The 24,892-nt window shown below is 37.9% G+C and overlaps 1 protein-coding gene across 4 annotated transcripts in view; it reads left to right on the forward strand.

Annotated features, from left to right (window-relative positions):
• OPHN1 (oligophrenin 1) overlaps positions 1-24,892 on the forward strand; it is a 643,672-nt gene that overhangs the window by 359,717 nt on the left and 259,063 nt on the right. For all 4 annotated transcript variants that reach the window (XM_081222445.1, XM_081222448.1, XM_081222447.1 and 1 more), the window contains 5 exons: positions 9,864-9,955; positions 18,716-18,794; positions 21,191-21,224; positions 22,687-22,749; positions 24,160-24,234. In XM_081222445.1, the coding sequence (XP_081078571.1) occupies positions 9,864-9,955; positions 18,716-18,794; positions 21,191-21,224; positions 22,687-22,749; positions 24,160-24,234 (343 nt within the window). The remainder of the gene's footprint in view (positions 1-9,863; positions 9,956-18,715; positions 18,795-21,190; positions 21,225-22,686; positions 22,750-24,159; positions 24,235-24,892) is intronic.

Genomic DNA, 24,892 nt, shown 5'->3' on the forward strand with positions numbered 1-24,892 from the left:
TATAAATTTTGGAGATTAATCCTTTGTCAGTTGCTTCGTTTGCAAATATTTTCTCCCATTCTGAGGGTTGTCTTTTGGTCTTGTTTATGGTTTCCTTTGCTGTGCAAAAGCTTTGAAGTTTCATTAGGTCCCATTTGTTTATCTTTGTTTTGATTTCCATTTCTCTAGGAGGTGGGTCCAAAAGGATCTTGCTGTGATTTATGTCATAGAGTGTTCTGCCTATGTTTTCCTCTAAGAGTTTGATAGTGTCTGGCCTTACATTTAGGTCTTTAATCCATTTTGAGCTTATTTTTGTGTATGGTGTTAGGGAATGATCTAATCTCATACTTTTACATGTCCCTGTCCAGTTTTCACAGCACCACTTATTGAAGAGGCTGTCCTTTCTCCACTGTACATTCCTGCCTCCTTTATCAAAGATAAGTTGACCATATGTGCGTGGGTTCATCTCTGGGCTTTCTATCCTGTTCCATTGATCTATCTTTCTGTTTTTGTGCCAGTACCACACTGTCTTGATTACTGTAGCTTTGTAGTATAGTCTGAAGTCAGGGAGCCTGATTCCTCCAGCTCCGTTTTTCATTCTCAAGATTGTTTTGGCTATTCGGGGTCTTTTGTTTTTCCAAACAAATTTTGAAATTTTTTGTTCTAGTTCTGTGAAAAATGCCAGTGGTAGTTTGATAGGGATTGCATTGAATCTGTAGATTGCTTTGGGTAGTAGAGTCATTTTCACAATATTGATTCTTCCAATCCAGGAACATGGTATATCTCTCCATCTATTTGTATCATCTTTAATTTCTTTCATCAGTGTCTTATAATTTTCTGCATACAGGTCTTTTGTGTCCTTAGGTAGGTTTATTCCTAGATATTTTATTCTTTTTGTTGCAATGGTAAATGGGAGTGTTTTCTTGATTTCATTTTCAGATTTTTCATCATTAGTGTACAGGAATGCCAGAGATTTCTGTGCATTAATTTTGTATCCTGCTACTTTACCAAATCCATTGATTAGCTCTAGTAGTTTTTCGGTAGCATCTTTAGGATTCTCTATGTATAGTATCATGTCATCTGCAAACAGTGACAACTTTACTTCTTCTTTTCCATTTGGATTCCTTTTATTTCCTTTTCTTCTCTGATTGCTGTGGCTAAAACTTCCAAAACTAGGTTGAACAAGAGTGGTGAGAGTGGGCAGCCTTGTCTTGTTCCTGATCTTAGTGGAAATGGTTTCAGTTTTTCACCATTGATGACAATGTTGGCTGTGGGTTTGTCATATATGGTCTTTATTATGTTGAGGAAAGTTCCCTCTATGCCTACTTTCTGCAGGGTTTTTATCATAAATGGGTGTTGAATTTTGTCAAAAGCTTTCTCTGCATCTATTGAGATGATCATATGGTTTTTCTCCTTCAACTTGTTAATATGGTGTATCACATTGATTGATTTGGGTATATTGAAGAATCCTTGCATTCCTGGAATAAACCCCACTTGATCATGGTGTATGATCCTTTTAATGTGCTGTTGGATTCTGTTTGTTAGTATTTTGTTGAGGATTTTTGCATCTATGTTCATCAGTGATATTGGCCTGTAGTTTTCTTTCTTTGTGACATCCTTGCCTGGTTTTGGTATCAAGGTGATGGTGGCCTCGTGGAATGAGTTTGGGAGTGTTCCTTCCTCTGAAATTGTTTGCAAGAGTTTGAGAAGGATGGGTGTTAGCTCTTCTCTAAATCTCATCCATGTTTCTATGCGGGCCAGTTATTCATCCATGAATCCAAATCTCTCCTTAGTTTCCAGTCTGCCAATTGCCGAAGAACCTTTCAACGTGGTTCCAGTAAATTGTGCTGTAGCACGGAATTTGTCCCATTTCTGTCAGAACTTAGCTTATGTATCTGACTGGCAAGTGCTTTTAAGTAACACTGTCCTGTATTCTCTTTCTTTTCTTTTTCTACACACATTACTTTCCAAATTTTGGACTTCAAAGTTCCTTTCTTAGGCAGTTCCTACTGCAAACCTGAGGCCAGAGGCAGCAGATACCACTTTCATAGCTTCTTAGCAGATGAGAGCAAGCCCTTCTTTTAGTTATTCTCTCCCCCTGCCCTTTTAATTGAGTGGCTACTTGCAAAACTGCAGTAAGCATCAGCCTAAGTAATTTAAATATGGGACTCTTTATGGAATGGAAAGCGGAACTTGGTTGTCCATTTACAGCAAAGGGGAGGTGGAAGTAGTTACTTTAATTTCCATAAACTGAATTGGAAATGGTTTCTTCTTATCATTTCTCTCAGTTCCTTTTACTAGTTTGTGTTTTAGAAAGGTAAATAATACAAATAAGTGAGACTATAATAATGATAACACCATAAAAGCCACTATTTATTCAATGTTAGCTGTGCACCAGGCTCTGAGCTAGACATTTGCTGCCATGTGCCTCATTTACTTTCTCAGCAGCACTGTGAAGTATCATTAGCCCAATTTGGAGTTGGAAGAATCAGCTCTCTTTCTGACTGTGGTACTTACCAGTGTACACTAGTAGTTCAGCCTATCAACTTCCATTTTGGTTGTACTGCTTACTTTACAGAGCACAATCCCAAATACTATTTTATAAGATTCTCATCCCTTCCTATTCAGGTAATTGTAAGAGGCAAGAGAGCTACATTTTTAATCACAATAACTAGTTTTACCTATTTATTCATTTACTTATTAATTCATTCATTCTTCATATCAAATATTTTTCCCATCCAGTTATACTGAGATATAACTGACATAAAGTACTGTATAAGTTTAAGGTGTACAGCATAATGATCTGCCTTACATACAATATGAAAGTATTATCACAATAAGTTTAGTGAACACCCATTGTCTTATACAGGTACAAAATTAAATTTTTTTTTCTTGTGATGAGTAGTCTTAGGATTTACTCTCTTAACAATTTTCATATATAGCATACAGAAGTGTTAATTATATTAATCATGTTATACATAACATCCCTAATATTTATTTATCTTATAATGGGAAATTAGTACCTTTAGATGCCTTCGTCCAATTCCCTATTCCCCCAGCTTCCACCTCTGGTAAGCACAAATCCGATCTCTGTTTTCTATGAGTTACCTTGTTTATTTGTTTGTTTTTCAAGTATAATTGACCTGTAACACTATGTTAGTTCCTGATGAACAACATAGTGATTCGGGATTTCTATGTATTATAAAAGGATCACCATGATAAGTCTAGTTATGATCTGTCACCATATAAAGATAGTACATAATTATTGATTATATTCTCCACAGTGTACATTTCATACCTGTGATTCATTTATTTTGTAACTGGAAATTTATACCTCTTAATCTTTCTCACTTATTTTTCACATCCCGCCCCCCACTTCCCCTCTGACAACCACCTGTGTGTTCTCTGTACCTATGACTCTATTTCTGTTTCATTATGTTGGTTCATTTGTTTTGTTTTTTAGATTTAACATATAAGTGAAATTATATGGTGTTTGTCTTTGTCTGACTTGTTTCACTTAGCATAATACTCTCGATGTCCATCCATGTTGACACAAATGGCAAGATTTCATTCCCTTGTATGGCTGGGTAATATTCCATGGTTTTTATATATCACATGTTTTTTAATCCATTTATCTACTGATGAGCACTTAGATTTCTTCCATATCTTGGCTACTGTAAGTAATGCGGAACATAGGTGTGCATATATCTTTTCTAATTAGTGTGCTTGTTTTCTTCTGACAAATACCCAGGAGTGGAATTGCTGGATCATATGGAAGCTCTATGTTTACATTTTTGAGGAATCTCCATACTGTTTCCCACAGTCGCTGCACCAGTTCACATTCCCACCAAGAGTGTACTAGGGTTTCCTTTCCTCTACACCCTCACCAATATTTGTTATTTGTGGTCTTTTTGATGATAGCCATTCAGTCAGATGTGAGGGGACATCTCATTGTGGTTTTGATTTGCATTTACCCAATGATTAGTGATGTTAAGCATCTTTTAATGTTCCTGTTGGCCATTTGTTTGTCTGCTTTCAAAAAATTCAGGCCCTCTGTCTATTCTTTAAATTGTTCTTTTTTTTTAATTTTGAGTTTTATGAGTTCTCTGTATATTTTGGATATTAACCCTTTATCAGATATATCATTTACAAATATTGTCTCCCATTCAGTAGGTGGCCTTTTCATTTTGTTTATAGTTTCCTTTGCTGTGAAAAAGCTTTTTAGGTTGAGGGAGTCCCATTTGTTTATTTTTGCTGTTGTTGCCCTTGTCTGAGAAGACAGATCCAATAAAATATTTCTAAGCCTGATGTCACAGAGAGAACTGCCGGTTTTCTTCTAGGAGATTTACGCTTTCAAATCCTACACTTAAGTCTTTAATTAATTTTGAGTTTATTTTTGTATATGATGTGAGAAAGTAGTCCAATTTGATTATTTTGCATGTAGCTGTCTAGTTTCCCAGAATCATTTATTGAAGAGACTATCTTTTCCCCATTGTATATTCTTGCATCCTTTGTCATAGATTAATGGACTACATAAGTGTGGGTTCATTATTGGTCTCTCTGTTCTGTTGCATTGATTTATGTGTCTGTTTTTGTGCCAGAACAATGTTTTGATTACTGTATCTTTGTAGTATAGTTTGAAATCAGGGAGCATGTTAACTTCAGCTGTGTTCATCCTTCTCAAGATTGTTTTGTCTGCTCAGGGTTTATGTGTTTACATACAGATATTAGAATTACTTGTTCTAGTTCTGTGAAAAATGCCATTGCTAGTTTTATAGTGATTACATAGAATCTGTAGATTACCTTGGGTGGTACCGTCATTTTAACAATATTAATTCTTCTAATCCACAAGCATGGAGTATCTTTCCATTTGTTTGTATCATCTTCAGTTTCTTTCATTAGCATCTTATAGTTTTCTGAGTACAGGCATTTTACCTCCTTAGATTATTCCTAGGTATTTTATTTTTTATGTGATTATAAATGGGATTATTTTATTAATTTCTCTTTCTGATAGTTTGTTGTCAGTGTGTACAAATGCCACAGATTTCTGTATATTAATTTTGTATCCTGAAACTTTACTGAATTCTTCAATGAGTTCTAATAGTTTTTTGGTAGGATCTTTAGGATTTTGTATATGTGGTATCATGTCATCTGCAAACATTGACACTTTTACTTCTTCCTTTCCAATTAGGATTTGGTTTATTTATTTTTTACTTGTCTGATTGCTGTGGCCTGCAATGCCAATACTATGTTCATTAAAACTGGTAAGAGTGGGTATCCTTGTTTTGTTTCTGGTCATAGAGGAAATGCTTTCAGCTTTGCACCATTGACTATGATGTTAGCTGTGGGCTCATCATATTTGGCCTTTATTACGTTGAGGCATGTTCCCTGTATATCAATTTTGTTAAGAATTTTTTTATCATAATGGATGTTGCATTTTGTCTTTCTGCATCTCTTGAGATGATCATATGATTTTTTAGTCTTCAGTTTATTAAGTGGTATATCACATTGATTTGTGGATATTGAACCATCCTTGCATCCCTGGGATAAATCCCAGTTGATTATGGTGTATGATCCTTTTAATGTACTGTTGAATTGCCTTTCCTAAAGTTTTGTTGAGGATTTTTTTCATGTATGTTCATCAGTGATATTGGCCTGTAATGTTCTGTTTTTGTGGTGTCTTTGTCTGACTTTGATATCAAGGTGATGCAGGCCTTGCAGAATGAATTCAGAAGTGTATTGCCACTATAATTTTTTGAAATAGTTTGAGAGGAATAGGTGTTAGTCTTCTTTAAATGTTTGGTAGAATTCACCTGTGAAGCCATCTGGTTCTGTACTTTTGTGTGTTGGGAGTATTTCTTTTAATTACTCATTCGGTTTCATTACGGGTAATTGGTCTGTTTGTATTTTCTATTTCTTCTTGATTCAGTTTTGGAAGTTTGTACATTTATTTCTAGGAATTTCTCTTTGGTTGTCCTTTTTATTGGTGTTTGATCATAGTAATCACTTATGATCCTTGGTATTTCTGTGTCGTTGGTTGTAACTTCTTTTTTATTTCTGATTTTATTGATTTGGACCCTCTCTCTTTTTTCTCGATGACTCTGGGTAAAGATTTATCAATTTTGTTTATGTTTTCAACCAGCTCTTAATTTATTCTGTCTTTTCTATTTTTTGTTTTTTAGTCTCTATTTCATTTATTTCTGCTCTGATCTTATGATTTCTTTTCTTGTAGTGACACTGGCTTTTGTTTGTTCTTCTAGTTACTTTATGTGTAAGGTTATGTTGTTTATTTGAGATTTTTCTTGTTTCCTGAGGTAGGCTTGTATTGGTGTAACATTCACTTTTAGAATTGCTTTTGTTGTATTCCACAAATTTTGGATTGTTTTGTTTTCATTTTCATTTGTCTCCAGGTATTTTTGATTTCCTCTTTGATTTCTTCAGTGATCCTTTGGTTGTTTGGTAACACTGTTTATCCTCTACATGTTTATTGGGTTTTTTGCAGCTTTTTTCTTGTAGTTGATTTCTAGTCATAGTGTTGTGGTTAGAAAGGATACTTGATATGATTTCTATCTCCTTAAATTTTCTGACACTTGTTTTGCATCCTAGCTTGTGATCTATCCTGGAGAGTGTTATGTGCACTTGAAAAGAATGTATATTCTGCAGCTAGCTTTTGAATAGAATGTCTTATATATAAAAAGAGGCCCTTCTTTTGGTGGGGCCTACTATTATGGGCACACTGGTGGGCAAACCCCCATAGTTAGTTGCCAGGCCCTGCCTACTGCTGAAGCTACCATCTGTTGGTGGGCTGGTCTGAGTTCCATTGCAGTTGGCTGTGGGGCCCAGGGAGTCCTGGAACTGTTTACTGCCCCATGGTAGTTTAGGCTGTGCCCTGGTCCTTACCCACTGGTGGGCTTGGCCAGGTCACTGGTTGGCTTCTTGTGAAGCCCAAAGGAAGGGTCCCAGAGCAGGTGTCAAGCTGTTGCTGGGTCAAGCTGGGGTCTGGGTGCTGGTGTCATCCTGCTGTTTGGTGGGGCTGGATCCTGGGTAAGCTGGTTGTGGGGCACAGTATGTCTCAAAGCTGGTTTCAGCACACTGCTGGGCAGTGTTGGAGCCCAGTGTATCCTGGGGCTGTTGCCTGCCTGCTACAGAGTAAGGCCAGTTCCTGGAGTTTTTGCCCACTTACTGGTGAGCAGGGCTGAGCCCTGTGCTCTCTGTTAGATCACACTGGGTCCTGGAGTGACTGGGTAGTCCAGGGGGACCTATTGCTGCTGCTAACCTGCTGGTAGATGGGGTTGTATCCCTCTGTGGCTGGCTGCTTGGCCTAGCATGTCCTAGGACTTTTGCCAACTAGCTGGTGGGTGGGGCCAGGTCTGACATTAATAAGCTACAAGGGGAACTCCAAAATGGTGCTTTCCAGCACTTGTTTCCTCATGGTAGAATTATCTCCTCAAAATGGCTGCCACCAGTGTCTGTGTCCCCAGGGTGAGTTCCAGTTGTCTCCTGTCTCTCTGGGTGGGTCTGTAATACCAGCAGGTTGATTTGTCCCAGGCCCCTTTCAAATTACTGCTTTTGTCCTGGTTCTCAGAGCAGGTGAGATTTTGTGTGCACCCTTTAAGAATAGAGTGTCTATTTCCTACAGCCCTCTGGCCCTCCTGAAAGGAAGCCCTGGCTTTCAAAGCCAGATGTTCTGAGGCCTTGTCTTCCCGGGTCAGGACCCCTTGACTAGGAATCCCATATGGTGGTCAGTTTATCCCTTGCCCCTTAGGGATAAACTCTGCAATTTTAATTATCTCCCTGTTTGTGGATCATGTACTCAGGGGTGTGCACCTTGACTGTACCATGCCTGTGCCCCTCCTACCTGTCTAGTTGTGATTCCTTCCTTATACCTTTAGCTGTAGAAGGTCTTTTCTGCTAGTCTTCAGGTGATTCTCATCATTGATCATCGCTCCATAAATAGTTGTAATATTGGTGTGCCCATGGGAGGAAGTGAGCTAACGGTCGTCCTACTCCACCTCTTGGACACTCTTGTCTCAAGAACTAGTCTTAAATCCTAGTTCTGTGGCCTAGTAAATTGTGATCTTGAGTAAATTACTTAATGTTGCTCAGTATCATTTTTCTCAGAAAAAATGGTAAGGATGATAATGTAGTTTATATTTATTGAGCACTAACTCTTTACTAGGTACTAGAGATATAAAGATAAATAAGACACTGCCCATATCCTTGAGGAGATCTCAGTCAAGTAGGGAAATCAGACATGAAAAAAAGAAGCTCTAATACAATGCAGAAAACACATACCAGACAGTATATGATATTGGGGAAGGATTTTTGAGGAAATGAAAGCTGAACTACAAGTTGCAGAACAAGTTAAGAGTTTAGCTAGTCAAAGAATATAGATAAAGTCACTTTGGGTGGGGGAAACAGTATATGCAAAGTTGGAGTCATGAAAGAGCATGATACATGTGTGAAATAAGAGCCCTTTTGCACTGATGGGACATAAACTAGATGACGGTGGCTGGAGGTGAACCTGGAGTGGTGGGCAGGGTGTTGTCCCCCAAGCTTTGACATCACCTCACCAAATCTGAAGGAGTTGAGAGTTTAAAGAAGGAGGGTGAGTACAGGATACTGTTAATTACTCTCATCTTGCAAGGCTAACAATGCTTAATATCCTAAGTGTTGGGGTTGGGAAGGCAGATTGAAAGGAGAATATAGAGTTTTGTTTCTATAGTGCAAGAACAGGTAAAAGGATAGACCTGCAAAAAGCTTGAGTGTGACAATGAGAGGGAAGTCCTGGATGATCAGCTGTATGGACCAGTTTGGATGGTATAGTGCTTAGACACAAACCTGGCACTTGGGCAGTATTTCTGAATTCGAGACAGCAAGGTGGGTAGTATTATTCCTATTTAATAGGTTGTGAAGTTTATATTCAGAGAGGAAGAATATTTACCCTGGGCCACATAGCTAGTAAATGGCATAACTGAGAAAAGACCCAAGGTTTTAAACTCCTCAGTTTACGGCTATTTCTGCTATAGCGACTTGGGTGACTGGGTAAGCCATTTTACCTCTCTGAGGTTCACTTCCCTCTGAGTGTTGTTATGAAGAAAAGTGGTTTAAAAATACCTAGCATAATGTGTGGTACATAGTAGGTGATCCATAAACATTACTTCTCTTTCCTATACCCCACTGTCTCTGTTGAGATAATAGAGGGGAACTGAACTATGTTGGGATTTGGGGAATTTTAGTCTGTGGACACAGTGGATTTCTATGGCCTTGTTACATGACCACAAGACAGGTGGACCACACTATCCTGCACATATGAAATACCAAATGCCACCTTGACTATTACACAAACATGCCTATTTTCCCTACTTCTGCCCTATCTTTGGAGATATTGCTTTTGTAATTTCCATCATCTTAAAGTCTCTGGAAGTGGGGAACCAAAAATGTTTTTCTTCCCCTCTTCTATCTGCCACTTTAATGGAAGGAAGATACAGAAAGCCACTTACCCATTACAAACTCCCTACCTAGAAGCCTGACGAAATTTTATTTTGTACACTTAATGGCATTTGGGCAGCCCATTTCTCCTGAATTCCCCTTTACATGTTGTATAATGAGTTTCCTATTTAATACATCATGCTTGGAAAAGAGCAAGGGCTTATCCTGAGCATTTTCTCCTAAACTCAGCCATTGATTTTTGGAGCAGAGAGAAACCATCTGCCACCTTGCTGCAACTACCATTTGAGGGGACAAGGTTCTCAGTGAGGCTAAACATTGTTCCCACTGCCCTGAGAGATGCCTTCCAAGTGAAACTGAGGACGCTGCAGTAGGCAGAAGAAGCTTCTATGTATTTTTTTTCAAGCTGGCTATTAATCCTTTTCTTATATCAGGGACCCTTGGACTTAACCCTGAAGTACTGCGTGAGAAGGAAGACGGAGTCTATCGACAAGAGATTCTGTTTTGATATAGAAACTAATGAAAGGTAAGCTGTGCTGATATGAATTGACAATGTCCCCATGTGCCAGATTCTGGCCCTGGGTAGGTATTTTATTTTCCTCTGTCATCTCTTGTTGATAAAAATGAGCAAAATTATTCATGACATCATTGTCTTGGCACTTCTGACTGCCCTTTCTGGGATCCCTGTTAGAGCTGGGCCAGAGCTAGTTCTCTCTATTCAAGGTTCACTCAGCTTTGCCTCACTTGCTTTAGGCAGAAGAAGTTACTCTTAGGATTTAATTTGTTATTATATGTGCAAAAGGTCAACATTTGGTGATGCTACAAAAGGACAGGATAACAAAACTCATTCTTTTTTTATTTCCTAATATACAAGAACAAATGAATTGGAACACATATTTAAGGGGAGGTAGATTGGATGGAGGGTGGTAGTGATATTGGGGAGTCTTTTTTCCCCATTTGGTACAAATATGATGCAGATTTTCCTACTTTGCAGATATTTATGTAAAGTGGAAATAGTTTGATTATCAAATTTCTGATTTCAGCAAAAGCTTGCAAACATTGGACTTCACTGCATTTGTTTCTCTCCAGTGCCCTCTTTTTGTTTTTTCAACCTGGGCAATTTTATCAGAGGGGAATTTAACTGTTAAATTTTAAAATGAGAGCATTTGGAGTTACTTTGGAAAAAGGCATGCTATATAGTTGGGAGGTTGATCCAAAATTCAGTGAGTAAATGTGTTTATTTTATTTCAGTCCATTATTTCTGTGTATTAGGCACTAAGTAATACAGTAGAATTTAACAAAATGATCAGATTGCTAGAAAGGAACTTGAAGGTTGAATTACAATATCATATGAGCAAAACTATTAGTGACTGGAATCATATAGATCAGACTAAGAAAATAAAGCATTTTTTTTTTGTCTGGGAAAAAGTAACTATTAGTCCATTTCCCCATTTTAAATTTCTGTTTGTGGAAGGGTAAGCTGGGACGACGTTGAGAGAGTGGCATGGACATATATACAATACCAAATCTAAAATAGATAGCTAGTGGGAAGCAGCTGCATAGCACAGGGAGATCAGCTCGGTGCTTTGTGACCACCTAGAGGGGTGGGATAGGGAAGGTGGGAGGGAGACACAAGAGGGAGGGGATATGGGGATATATGTATATGTATAGCTGATTCACTTTGTTACACAGCAGAAAGTAAAGCAACATTGTAAAGCAATTATACTCCAATAAAGATATTAAAAAATTCTGTTTGTGAATCTATATGCTTTCTTTGTTAAGCATGGATGATCTTGGGCTTCCCTGGTGGCACAGTGGTTAAGAATCCACCTGTCAATGCAGGAGACACGGGTTCAAGCCCTGGTCCAAGAAGAGCCCACATGCCGCGGAGCAACTAAGCCCGTGTGCTACAACTACTGAGCCTGCGTACCACAGCTACTGAAGCCCGTGTTCCTAGAGCCCCTGCTCCGCAATAAGAGAATCCACCACAATGAGAACCCCACGCACTGCAGCAAAGTGTAACCCCCGCTCGCCGCAACTAGAGAAAGCCCGTGCGCAGCAACAAAGACCCAACACAGCCAAAAAAAAAAAAGAATGGATGGTCTCAATCAAAGATGGTTGTAATTATAAACATTGTTACTGATAAGCATAAGGCTGTCACTCATTTCCCCCACAGCTTCAGGCCCAGTAGGAAGGAGAAAGTGACTGTTGGCTGTCTTCCTTTTCATGAACCTTTAGTGTCATTGGCTATGCAGCATCAATGTACATAAACGAAATAAAAATTTTCTGTGTCTAGTTCCATTCTGATTCACTTTTCACCTTAAATTTGCCACCCACTTGCAAGTAATATTCCCATAGACTCAAAGCATTTGCAAACAGTTTGGCACTAAGGTTAGGGGCTAAGACCAACTCATCTTTATATATATTGCATCTAGTGATATGTACAGCTCATGGTAGATACTGAAATTGGTATTCATTTTTAAATGTGTTTTTCCCTAACCAAGAATGCTAAGGTATTCTGAGAATAGAACCCAGGAATTAAAGATTCAATGTATCTATGATTTTACTTGCCACATCATGGGCACTTTATTTTATTTTATTTTATTTTATTATTTTTTTCTTAACATATTTATTGGAGTATAATTGCTTTACAATGGTGTGTTAGTTTCTGCTTTATAACACAGTGAATCAGTTATACATATACATATGTTCCCATATCTTTTCCCTCTTGCATCTCCCTCCCTCCCATCCTCCCTATCCCACCCCTCTAGGTGGTCACAAACCACCGACCTGATCACCCTGTGCTATGTGGCTGCTTCCCACTAGCTATCTATTTTACATTTGGTAGTGGATATATGTCCATTCCACTCTCTCACTTTGTCACAGCTTACCCTGCCACCTCCCCATATCCTCAAGTCCATTCTATAGTAGGTCTGTGTCTTTATTCCCATCTTACCCCTAGGTTCTTCATGACCTTCTTGTTTATATTTTTTCTTAGATTCCATATATATGAGTTAGCATAAAGCATTTGTTTTTCTCCTTCTGACTTACTTGACTGTATGACAGACTATAGGTCCATCAAACTCACTACAAATATCTCAATTTCATTTCTTTTTATGGCTGAGTAATATTCCATTGTATATATGAGCCACGTCTTCACACATTCATCCGGTGATGGACACTTAGGTTGCTTCCATGTCCTGGCTATTGTAAATAGAGCTGCAATGAACATTTTGGTACATGAAGTTTTGAATTATGGTTTTCTCAGTGTATATGCCCAGTAGTGGGATTGCTGGGTCGTATGTGAGTTTTATTTTTAGTTTTTTAAGGAGCCTCCATACTGTTCTCCATAGTGGCTGTACCAATTCACATTCCCAACAGCAGTGCAAGAGTGTTCCCTTTTCTCCACACCCTCTCCAGCGTTTATTGTTTCTAGATTTTTTAATGATGGCCATTCTGACCAGTGTGAGATGATATCTCATTGTAGTTTTGACCTGTATTTCTCTAATGATTAATAATGTTGAGCATTCTTTCATGTGTTCATTGGCAATCTGTATATCTTCTCTGGAGAAATGTCTATTTAGGTCTTCTGCCCATTTTTGGATTTTTTTTTTTGAGCTGCTTGTAAATGCTGGAGAATAATCCTTTGTCAGTTGCTTCATTTGCAAATATTTTTTTGCCATGCTGAGGGTTGTCTTTTGGTCTTGTTTATGGTTTCCTTTGCTGTGCAAAGGCTTTTAACTTTCATTAGGTCCCATTTGTTTATTTTTGCTTTTATTTCTATTTCTATAGGACGTGGGTCAAAAAGCATCTTGCTGTGATTTATGTCATAGAGTGTTCTGCCTATGTTTTCCTCTAAAAGTTTGATAGTGTCTGGAGTTACATTTAGGTCTTTAATCCATTTTGAGTTTATTTCTGTGTATGGTGTTAGGGAGTGTTCTAATTTCATACTTTTACATGTACCTGTCCAGTTTGCCAACAACACTTATTGAAGAGGCTGTCTTTTCTCCACTGTATATTCTCGCCTCCTTTATCAAAGATAAGGTGACCATATGTGCGGGGGTTTATTTCTGGGCTTTCTATCCTGTTCCATTGATCTATATTTCTGTTTTTGTGCCAGTATCATACTGTCTTGATTACTGTAGCTTTGTAGTATTGTCTGAATTCAGGGAGCCTGATTCCTCCAGCTCCGTTTTTCGTTCTCAAGATTGCTTTGGCTATTCAGGGTCTTTTGTGTTTCCATAGAAATTGTGAAATTCTTTGTTCCAGTTCTGTGAAAAATGCCAGTGGTAGTTTGATAGGGATTGCATTGAATCTGTAGAAGATTGCTTTGGGTAGTAGAATCATTTTCACAATGTTGATTCTTCCAATCCAAGAACATGGTATATCTCTCCATCTATTTGTATCATCTTTAATTTCTTTCATCAGTGTCTTATAATTTTCTGCATACAGGTCTTTTGTCTCCTTAGGAAAGTTTATCCCTAGATATTTTATTCTTTTTGTTGCAATGGTAAATGGGAGTGTTTTCTTAATTTCACTTTCAGATTTTTCTTCATTAGTGTATAGGAATGCCAGAGATTTCTGTGCATTAATTTTGTATCCTGCTACTTTACCAGATTCATTGATTAGTTTTAGTAGTTTTCTGGTAGCATCTTTAGGATTCTTTATGTATAGTATCATGTCATCTGCAAACAGTAACAGCTTTACTTCCTCTTTTCCCATTTGGATTCCTTTTATTTCTTTTTCTTCTCTGATTGCTGTGGCTAAAACTTTGAAAACTAAGTTGAATAATAGTGCTGAGAGTGGGCAACCTTGTCTTGTTCCTGATCTTAGTGGAAATGGTTTCAGTTTTTCACCATTGAGGATGATGTTGGCTGTGGGTTTGTCATATATGGCCTTTATTTTGTTGAGGAAAGTTCCCTCTATGCCTACTTTCTGAAGGTTTTTTTTTATCATAAATAGGTGTAGAATTTTGTTAAAAGCTTTCTCTGCGTCTATTGAGATGATCATATGGTTTTTCTCCTTCAATATTTTAATATGGTGTATCACGTTGATTGATTTGCATATATTGAAGATTCCTTGCATTCCTGTAATAAACCACACTTGATCATGGTGTATGATCCTTTTAATGGATCAATCCAAGAAGAAGATATAACAATTGTAAATATTTATGCACCCAACATAGGAGAACCTCAGTGCATAAGGCAAATGTTAACAGCCATAAAAGGGGAAATCGACAGTAACACACTCATAGTAGGGGACTTTAACACCCCACTTTCACTAATGGACAGATCATCCAAAATGAAAATAATTATGAAAACACACATTTTAAATGATACATTAAACAAGATGGACTTCATTGGTATTTATAGGACATTCCATCCAAAAACAATAGAATACACATTTCTCTCAAGTTCTCATGGAACATTCTCCAGAATAGATTATATCTTGGGTCACAAATCAAGCCTTGGTTAATTTAAGAAAATTGAATTTGTATCAAGTATCTTTTCCGACCACAGCACTATGAGAGTAGATATCAATTACAGGAAAAGATCTGTAAAAAATTCAAGCACATGGAAGCTAAACAATAAACTGCTTAATAACCAAGTGATCTCTGAAGAAATCGAAGAAGAGATTAAAAAATACCTAGAAACAAATGACAGTGGAGACACGGTGACCCAAAACCTATGGATGCAGAAAAAGGAGTTCTAAGAGGGAAGTTTATAGCAATACAATCCTACCTTAAGAAACAGGAAACATCTCAAATAAACAACCTAACCTTGCACCTAAAGCAATTAGAGAAAGAAGAACAAAAAATCCCCCAAAGTTAGCAGAAGGAAAGAAATCATAAAGATCAGATCAGAAATAAATGAAAAAGAAATGAAGGAAACGATAGCAAAGATCAATAAAACTAAAAGCTGGTTGTTTGAGAAGATAAACAAAATTGATAAACCATTAGCCAGACTCATCAAGAAAAAAAAGGAGGAGACTGAAATCAATAGAATTAGAAATGAAAAAGGAGAAGTAACAACTGACACTGCAGAAATACAAAGAATCATGAGAGATTACTTACAAGCAACTCTATGCCAATAAAATGGACAACCTGGAAGAAATGGACAAATTCTTAGAAATGCACAACCTGCCGAGACTGAACCAGGAAGAAAGAGAAAATATGAACAGACCAATCACAAGCACTGAAATTGAAACTGTGATTAAAAATCTTCCAACAAACAAAAGCCTAGGACCAGATGCCTTCACAGGCGAATTCTATCAAACATTTAGAGAAGAGCTAACTCCTATCCTTCTCAAACTCTTACAAAATATAGCAGAGGGAGGAACACTCCCAAACTCATTCTACGAGGCCACCAACACACTGATACCAAAACCAGACAAAGATGTCCAAAAGAAAGAAAACTACAAGCCAATATCACTGATGAACATAGGTGCAAAATATTGGGCACTTTAAAAAAACATTCCCTTTTTAACAGTGAGGAGACTAAGACTTGTATATATTTAACTGCCTTGCCTAATCAAAGTCACATAGTTGCAAGGCTGTGCTCAAAGCCTGTTCTGTAGGTCTCCACACCCCATGTTCTTTTTAATTTTTTTCCATTGTCTATTTTAAGGAGAATATATATGTTCTGAAATAGAGGGTCAAATATAATAATGAACAGATGCTGAGGTACCTCTGTGCATGTGTAGCTTTCTGAGTGATGTGACCTCTGCATATGCTTTCCTTGCTGGTCAATCAGATATAAGGGGCAGAGGCAGGCCTCCCAGTAGACATCAGGCACCTTTACTCATGTTTCCTGTGGGATAGAACAAAGGACTCTTTGAGTCCCTTTTTCTATCTCCAGAATAGAGGATAACTTTTTTATTAGTGTTCCTACCAATATTTGAAGCCACAGGCTCATAGGCCATCAGAACTTGAAGGGCAATAATAATAGTAATAATGACAACAGTGAGGATGATTATGACAACAGCAACTGCTAATATTCTCTGAGTACCTCTATGTGTCAGGCACCATTCTCAGCCTTTTAAGTGTATAATTTCCTTTAGTCTTCATCAGTCACATGAAGTAGGGGGTGTTACTATCCCAATTTCACAAAGACAAGGAGACAGAAAAAAGTTAAACCCTTAGGTTATACAGTTATTAAATATTAGAGCTAGGATCCAAATCCAGGAATACTGGTTTCCAAGTCATACTCCTAACCACTGGACTCTACTGCAAATATGCTGTATATGCCTTTTGGTTTTAGATGAGTGACTCAGACCTCAGGGTGGGCAAAGGATTTGTCTAAAGTCATAATGGAAAAGCCTGGACTAGAAGTCAGTACTCTCTACTTTGTCGTCTTGTTGTTAGCAATATTTTTCTTTGAATTTGACTTTTGGTAGCACCCAAGAATCTCCAAATGCTTATTGAATAGTCATTTATTCTTTCAGCTTCTCCGTATAGTCAAGAGAGGACACATACCAGCTTACTGGTTTCCCAAGTAGGGAAACTGAGTCTAGAATGGCCTTAACATCCTATCTGGTCTACAGCATCTGCTTTTATGTTTGTTGCCCATTTGCTTGCTCTTCCTTCTGGCTTCAGGATTCAGCTGCATAGCTGTTTATACAAGGATTTCTAGACTTTCTAGCCCCATAAAATATATCCAAAAGGTTGGATGTTTCTTAGAAGAAGGTAAACTTGAAAGAATCCAGTGACCAAAGCCAAGTCCTGGTTTTCAATTGATTCTGGCTTAAAGATCATTTGGGGGCTTTCGGGTTTTTTTTTTTGTTTGTTTGTTTTTTTTTTTTTTTGTACTTAAGGGTTTAGTCTTATTTGAATATTATAATTTGAGTCTGTGAAGAAAAAAAATTGGCATGAGTCGATAGATGGTCACAATGCTCATAAGCTCCCGAGGACACGTAGAATCCAGAATTCCTTTTCATTAACTGATGACGATGTTAGCTAATATCCCTAGTTCAGTAGCAAATCCTGTAAAGTGTAATTGTGTCCAAACAGCTAAAGAGCAGGAAAAAGAACGATTCATTCTAGTTAATGAATTGCTTTTTTTTTCTTTCCTTTTTTAAGGAGTACTTTAATGGAATAAGAAACAGAAGGACAGGTAGAACAGGAATCTCATGATATTAGAACTGGGATGGACCTCCCAGCTTGTCTTCTCCAACATTTTTATGGATAAAGAAACTGAGGAACAGTGACTTTTCCACTGAACTCTCTTGTAATTGCTCTTATCATTTCATTACTCTGAGAGAGGTCTCAACATAGAAGGAGTGAGAGTAACAAGCATCTCATAATGGCACAACTACACGGAGAATGGAAGAGACCTTATACCTGCAGTAATATGGTCAATCCCCAAATTCCAGTTTGGTTTTGAAGGTCTAAAAAGAACAGAGTATACCAAATTGGGGTATCTCTGGGTATGTAGTTATAGTTACTGCAAGTAAATAAAATAAAATTGGATTTGAAGTCATCTGCCATGCAGAAGAGGCCTTATAGTGTATTAGTTAAGAAAGAAAATAGCTGCTGGACCAAAATTCCTAAATTGAAATCCTGGCTCTATATTTACCCACTGTGTGAACTTAGGTAACCTCTCTAGGTGCCTCAGTTTCCCCTTCTATAAAATAGGGATTACTATATTTCCTGCTTTATAGCCTTCCTGTGTAGATTAAATGAATTAATACCTATAAAGTACTTAGAAAAGAACCTGGCATCTGGTGAGCATTCAATAACTATTAGTTGTCATTGTTATTCATAAGATTGCTTAAATCAGCCAAAAGGCCTCCTCCCTGTGGCTGAGCCATTGTGCATGTTGTTGACTTATTTCCAACTGAAATGCTCCTTGGACATCCTATGTGGTAGAAGTAGCAAGCCATCTTCCTGATAGATGAACGTGCCCATAATGAACATGCTCAGAACCCCTAGAGCCCAGACCAAATGGCTGGCTTCCAAGAGAGAGAGGCAGGGCGAGCCTCAGTTTGGCTCAAGCACAGTGGGGCCAGTTTAAGTGTGTATTATCGTGAGGTGTCAGTATCTGCCTTCCTATTTCCTTGTCTAACTCTGGCATGAGGCCACCAAGATACCACCTCCACCAGTGTCTCCAAAGTTACTGTTCTCTAAGTTCCATTGTTTTTCTGAGTAAAAAAGATTATGAGAAGTTGGAAATCTATATGCCTGTGCCTGCTCAGTCTGATATCTCCCAGGGCTGAGAGGGACCATAGATCACAAGACTCCATTCTCTCAGGTGACTTTTCTGCTCTCAACTTGTCATTTTTTCCTTAGGCCAGGAACCATCACTCTGCAAGCCCTTTCAGAAGCTAACAGAAGACTATGGATGGAGGCCATGGATGGGAAAGAACCTGTAAGTTATCCTGGGGAAACCTCAGCAACATAATCCAGTATATTTGTCGCTCTAGTGGTAGCAGTGGATCCAGGATAAGTAAATGGTGATAGATCTTTGATACTCAAAATTTTAGAGGTAGAAGGAATTGTTGAGTTGACATTTCTTGTTTAACAAGTTAGGCAACTTGAGTTCCAGAGAGGGTGAAAGACTTCTCTAGGATCACTCTCAGAAAGGCTTCACAATGGGCCTAGAATCCAGGTCTCTCAGCTTCTTGCTCTGGTCTTAGATTATGCAGCCATGCCCACAAAATCTTCTTAAAAAAGAAAATTAAGCCTTTTTGCAGTTTATAACATTAATATGTATTCATATATAAGGATGGAAAATAATTTCCATGGTTGTGAACAAGCATTTATTAAGATTTTATTCAAAATGGTTTTGCTGCCCCTCCCTTACATCCCCAAGTCAACTTGTTCTCTTTAAGGGCAGGAGATGGCATTGTCATCCTATATCTCAGGATGCACCACTCCATTTAGAACACTGTTACATATGATGACAAGTAATACTTTTAAAAGGCTAGTGATTATCATAGAAAGATCAATATGAACAGTCAGAGGTCACTGAAAAGCATTTTCTCTCTTCAGTATCTTCTGTGTAGGTTTCTTCTCGTGGCATATGAAATAATATCAGCTTCCTAGTGTTGGGATCCCAGAAGGCTAGATTTGGATCTGGTTCTGCCATTCAATGGTTGTGTGACCTTGAGATAGTTACTTAATCTCTGAGACTGTTCTCTTAAGTAAAATGGCTTTCATAATTTCTGTTCTACCTACCTCACAGAGTTGATTTGAAAAATCAATTGAAAGCCAGTTTGTCAACCATAATGTACTATATTAGGTTGAGGTGCTTCTGACTGGTCTGAAGTTTGGGTACAAACCTACTGAAATTCAACAGTGTTTGGATACAGTCCAATCTTCTTGCTTTACGCAAGGCAAAAACTTGCTAAGAGAGGAAATATATTACAGGGCTTTCTTTCTCTGTGTTTTCAGTGCCTTGGAGACTAAAGAGGAGTGCCCAGATGCCAGATTGCATTAATAGCAACCAAGATGGTAGCAGGAGAGAAGTGGTGTTGTGAGGACTGTCATCCAGAAAATAGGCCAGGGCCTTTCTCCCCTTCCTCCCCTCCCAGAAACCTGGAGCTTAACTATTACATGCCTGTGATAATTTCTTTGGGAGGATAGTAGGAAGCTCCGCAAGGCATTTTATTCTTTTTTGTTGTTGTTCATAATTCTTTCTTTTTACTTTTTAAAATTGAAGTATAGTTAATGTACAATATTGTAAGGCATTTTACTTTTAATTCCCTCTCCTGGAATTGCTCTCCCTTTAGGGTTTTAAAAATCAAAGGATACAGATGGCTTTTTGTGGAGAATGATGTTAGAACATGGGCCCACTGCATGTGGATCCTTACCAACTTGATTATGAGAGACGCTTCACAAATATCTTGTTTATAGCAGTGGTGAAAAGGGGCTGGCCAAGCACAGAAACCTCTTTCACTGAAATATCCATTGGCATACACACATAGGGAGAAACTTTTCTTTTAAAAGGAGAGCTTGTTAAAGCAAACTATACAGATGGCATATAGAGGACTTATTTCCTGCAGCCTCACATTACTAGTGTTGTCACTGCTTTATTAACCCCCCCAATCACTGATCTCATACATAGTGTGCTTGCCTTTGCTTAAAGTGTCAAAGAAGATCAGGACTTGAAGGAACATCTACTCCAAACCTGATCATTTTAGAGATATGAATTTTGAAGTCTAGAGAATGAAAAGGACATGCCTAAGTTTCATAATGAGGTAGAGGTAGAGGTAGAGCCAAGATTAGACTTCAAGAGTCAAGGATCTCCTCTTTGGTCTCTCACATAGCTATCACAATGCATACTTCAAGATCGCTCAGAGAAATCTTGGTGAATGCATGGATCTCTTTCAGATGGGCACTTGCCTTTCTACAAGGAAACACCCATTAATGTCTCTGGGTGGGGAGGTTGGTATTAGGAATATTTAAATTTTACCATCAATGCCAATTACCCAGGTATCCATGAGAAAATCACTTTCTTTCTCTCATGCTCTCTTGCTCCATCAGAAAAATTCTCTAAGCTTTACATAAGTAAATGTCTAAGATGAGTAGGCTACAACTGCAGTGAACTGTATGAAATCCAGTGTAATCTTTAGGGATTGTTAATCCAACTGTTCCTAGGGCCCTAGGCAAAGATGATTCTGTTTAGCCCACTTTCTTTCTTGTTAAAGCCTTAAAGTTGCTAATACTTTTGATGGCTTATTTGGGGAAAGATATTTAGTATTTGCTGTACTTACCTATAGTGATTCACAATAACCATGGCTCTTTCTGTCTCTTTTTTTGTAGATCTATCACAGCCCTATAACGAAACAGGAAGAAAGTGAGTTAAATTTCTGATCTACTGATATTATGAACTGTTAGCTGTCCTAATCACAGTAAATGCTATCATCAATGATATGTAATATTGATGCAAGTGTATTTGTGGATACCTCTGTATGGAATGAAATTCAGGCCTATTTTTTTTAACATTTTTTTTTATTAGTTTCTGCTTTATAACAAAGTGAATCAGTCATACATATACATCTGTTCCCACATCCCTTCCCTCATGCATCTCCCTCCCTCCCACCCTCCCCATCCCACCCCTCCAGGCGGTCACAAAGCACCGAGCTGATCTCCCTGTGCTCTGCGGCTGCTTCCCACTATCTATCTACCTTACGTTTGGTAGTGTATATATGTCCATGCCTCTCTTTCGCTTTGTCACAGCTTACCCTTCCCCCTCCCCATATCCTCAAGTCCATTCTCAAGTAGGTCTGTGTCTTTATTCCCGTTTTAGCCCTAGGTTCTTCATGACATTTTTTTTAAAATTCCATATATATGTGTTAGCATACGGTATTTGTCTTTCTCTTTCTGACTTACTTCACTCTGTATGACAGACTCTAGGTCTATCCACCTCATTACAAATAGCTCAGTTTCGTTCCTTTTTATGGCTGAGTAATATTCCATTGTATATATGTGCCACATCTTCTTTATCCATTCATCCGATGGCATTTCTCCAAAGAAGATATACAGACTGCCAACAAACACATGAAAGAATGCTCAACATCATTAATCATTAGAGAAATGCAAATCAAAACTACAGTGAGATATCATCTCACACCAGTCAGGATGGCCATCATCAAGAAATCTAGAAACAATAAATGCTGGAGAGGGTGTGGAGAAAAGGGAACACTCTTGCACTGCTGGTGGGAATATGAATTGGTACAGCCACTATGGAGAACAGTATGGAGGTTCCTTAAAAAACTACAAATAGAACTACCATATGACTCAGCAATCCCACTACTAGGCATATACCCTGAGAAAACCATAATTCAAAAAGAGACATGTACCAAAATGTTCATTGCAGCTCTATTCTCAATAGCCCGGAAATGGAAACAGGCCTATTTTTTTTAAAAGGTGTTTATTGATTGAATTAAGGAAGTCACTTTATCTTAGCTTATGGGTGGGATAGTAGTAATAATATAAAGTAACACATTATATCCTGCTTTTTCTAGACACATGATAGAAATTTTGTGCATTACCAGCCTCACATTTCACATTTGATGTAGCTCATGCCTAAAGCAGACATAATGCAAAGGGTCAAGTAAAAGCATTTTGTGTTATAAGAGTAAAATCTCTAACCACCCTCTCCCCTGAATGAGGAATCTTTCCACCTAAGGCTGACTGAAGAAGAGCAACCAAACCCCTAGTTCTCTCACTGAAGTCTCTTAGCAAGATTATTGAATGCTTGGTAGGTGAGGCTTATTACAGCAGAATCTAACTCTGCTTTCTTTTGCTTTAAACAGTGGAGCTGAACGAAGTGGGGTTCAAGTTTGTTAGGAAGTGCATCAATGTCATTGAAACCAAAGGTAAGATATGAACCATAGCCTTAGCAGTGTTTGAATCTGGTAATTCATTTTTTTAAACATGGTTTTATTATTTATTTATTTATTTATATTGACGTACAGTTGATGTACAATATTATATGTTACAGGTATACAACATAGTGATTCACAGTTTTTAAATATTATACTCCATTTATAGTTATTATAAAATATTGTCTATATTCCCTGTATTGTGCAATATATTCTTGTAGCTTATTTATTTTATACGTAATAGTTTGTACCTTTTAATTCCCACCCCTATTTCACCCCCTCCTCCCCCCAACCCCACTGGTAACCACTAGTTTGTTCTCTATATCTGCGAGTCTGTTTCTTTTTTGTTATGTTCACCAGTTTTATTTTATCTTTTAGATTCTACCTGTAAGTGATATCATACAGTATTTGTCTTTGTCTGATTTACTTCACTTAGCATAATACACTCCAGGTCCATCCACGTTGCTGCAAATGGCAAAATCTGGTCATTCTGAATTTTTCCTGGGCAATTTCTCTAAAGGAACAATGATATCATCTATTAGTCAGGACCCGTTTTAGGAAAGGAGACTGTTTATAAACCTTGAGTACTAGACACAATTTTTAAAATTCCCTCAGATTGTAAATCAGTGGCATTTGACCATGTTGGATAATTTGTGGTTTACTGCTTTTAAAGATAAAGAACTTCAAATGGCTTCTAAAATATTCTCACATACTATCTGGCACTCTTCAAGTAGTGTTATGATAGTTCCATCCTAAATAAACAAGAGTTCAGTTTCTGCCACAATACATATTGATTTAAAAATTTTGGGGGGCAAAGTTAAATTCAGGCAAATGTGGCATCAGCATTCTTCCAGGTTGACGATAATCTCTTGTTTCTCTCAGAATATTTTGAATGTAGGCAAGTGTAGTGTATGAGCCAGGCCTCTTTTTTTTTTTTTTTAAAGTTTCTTCAGTCTTTCTCCATGCAAAAAATGGCTGTTTGCTTCACATCTGCCACACTCTAGGCCTCTCTTACTTTATACCACTGCTCAGGGGCAATTTGAAGGTTCATATTTCCTCCTTTATCAGATAAACCCTAGTTCCTTGACAAGATGGTAACACCATTCTCAGCCATCCGCTGCTACTCACCTGAGCATTTTCTTCTATTTACTATAGAGTGTGTTCTTTTCTGCTCAGGTTAATGAGGGCTTGGTACAATCCAAATGAAAGTATGAAAAGAATAATTTGCAGAGATGTTTCAGGACTGTTCCCCTATTGCAGGGGAGGGCTGAAGAGATTGGAGAGAGTAGGGAGACCCTTTCCTGTTTGAACTGACTCCACTGTGTAAGTACCTACTTTCTCTACCCTGAGGGAGATGAAAGCTCTAGTTATATAAATAAAACTGACTTGGTTTTCTTTCCGTAGGGATCAAGACAGAGGGATTGTACCGTACCGTGGGCAGCAATATTCAGGTTCAGAAGTTGCTGAATGCCTTTTTTGGTAACAATTTTTATTTCATAATTCTTTTTGGGAGTTGTCTGTGTATTAGGAAGAAATGTGGCTATAAGAGAAAGGAGACATTGCTAGAGAAGGTTGTAGAATATATTTTTAAAAATGTTTTCAAACATACAAAAATGTACACGTATTTGCCTATCCTGAGTCAGAGACAATCTTGCCTTGAAACATCTTATTCACTCCTCAAACCCTTTGCAATCTGGATTCCAACCCAACCTCTCCATTGGAACTACTCTGGCCATGCTTAGAAGGCACCTTCTTGTGAAATCCAGGGGACTCTTTTCAGTCTCTATTTTGCTTGATATCCTTGTTCACCACTCTCTCCTTTTCGAAACTTTCTCCCTACATGACTTCTGTTACTCGATGGTCTCTTGATTCTTCTAACATCTTGTATTATTCCTTTCAAGTGACTCTTGTCAGGTCCTTTTTCTTTTTCTTACCTTTTAAATCTTGTCTGGGTATTTCCCAGCATGCTATCTTTGCCCCCCTTCATTTCTTCTTCTACATGTTTTCTTAATGATTGATTTTTATCCTGGCTATGGATCATATTTTTCTTTTATACATATGTCTAGTAATTTTTGTTGGACACTGGACATCGTGACTTGAGTGTTTCAATTTCGTTGACTTCTTTTTAAGAGTGTTG

The sequence above is a fragment of the Mesoplodon bidens genome (assembly GCF_964165515.1).
Source record: "Mesoplodon bidens genome assembly, chromosome: X".
Taxonomy (NCBI): domain Eukaryota; kingdom Metazoa; phylum Chordata; class Mammalia; order Artiodactyla; family Ziphiidae; genus Mesoplodon; species Mesoplodon bidens.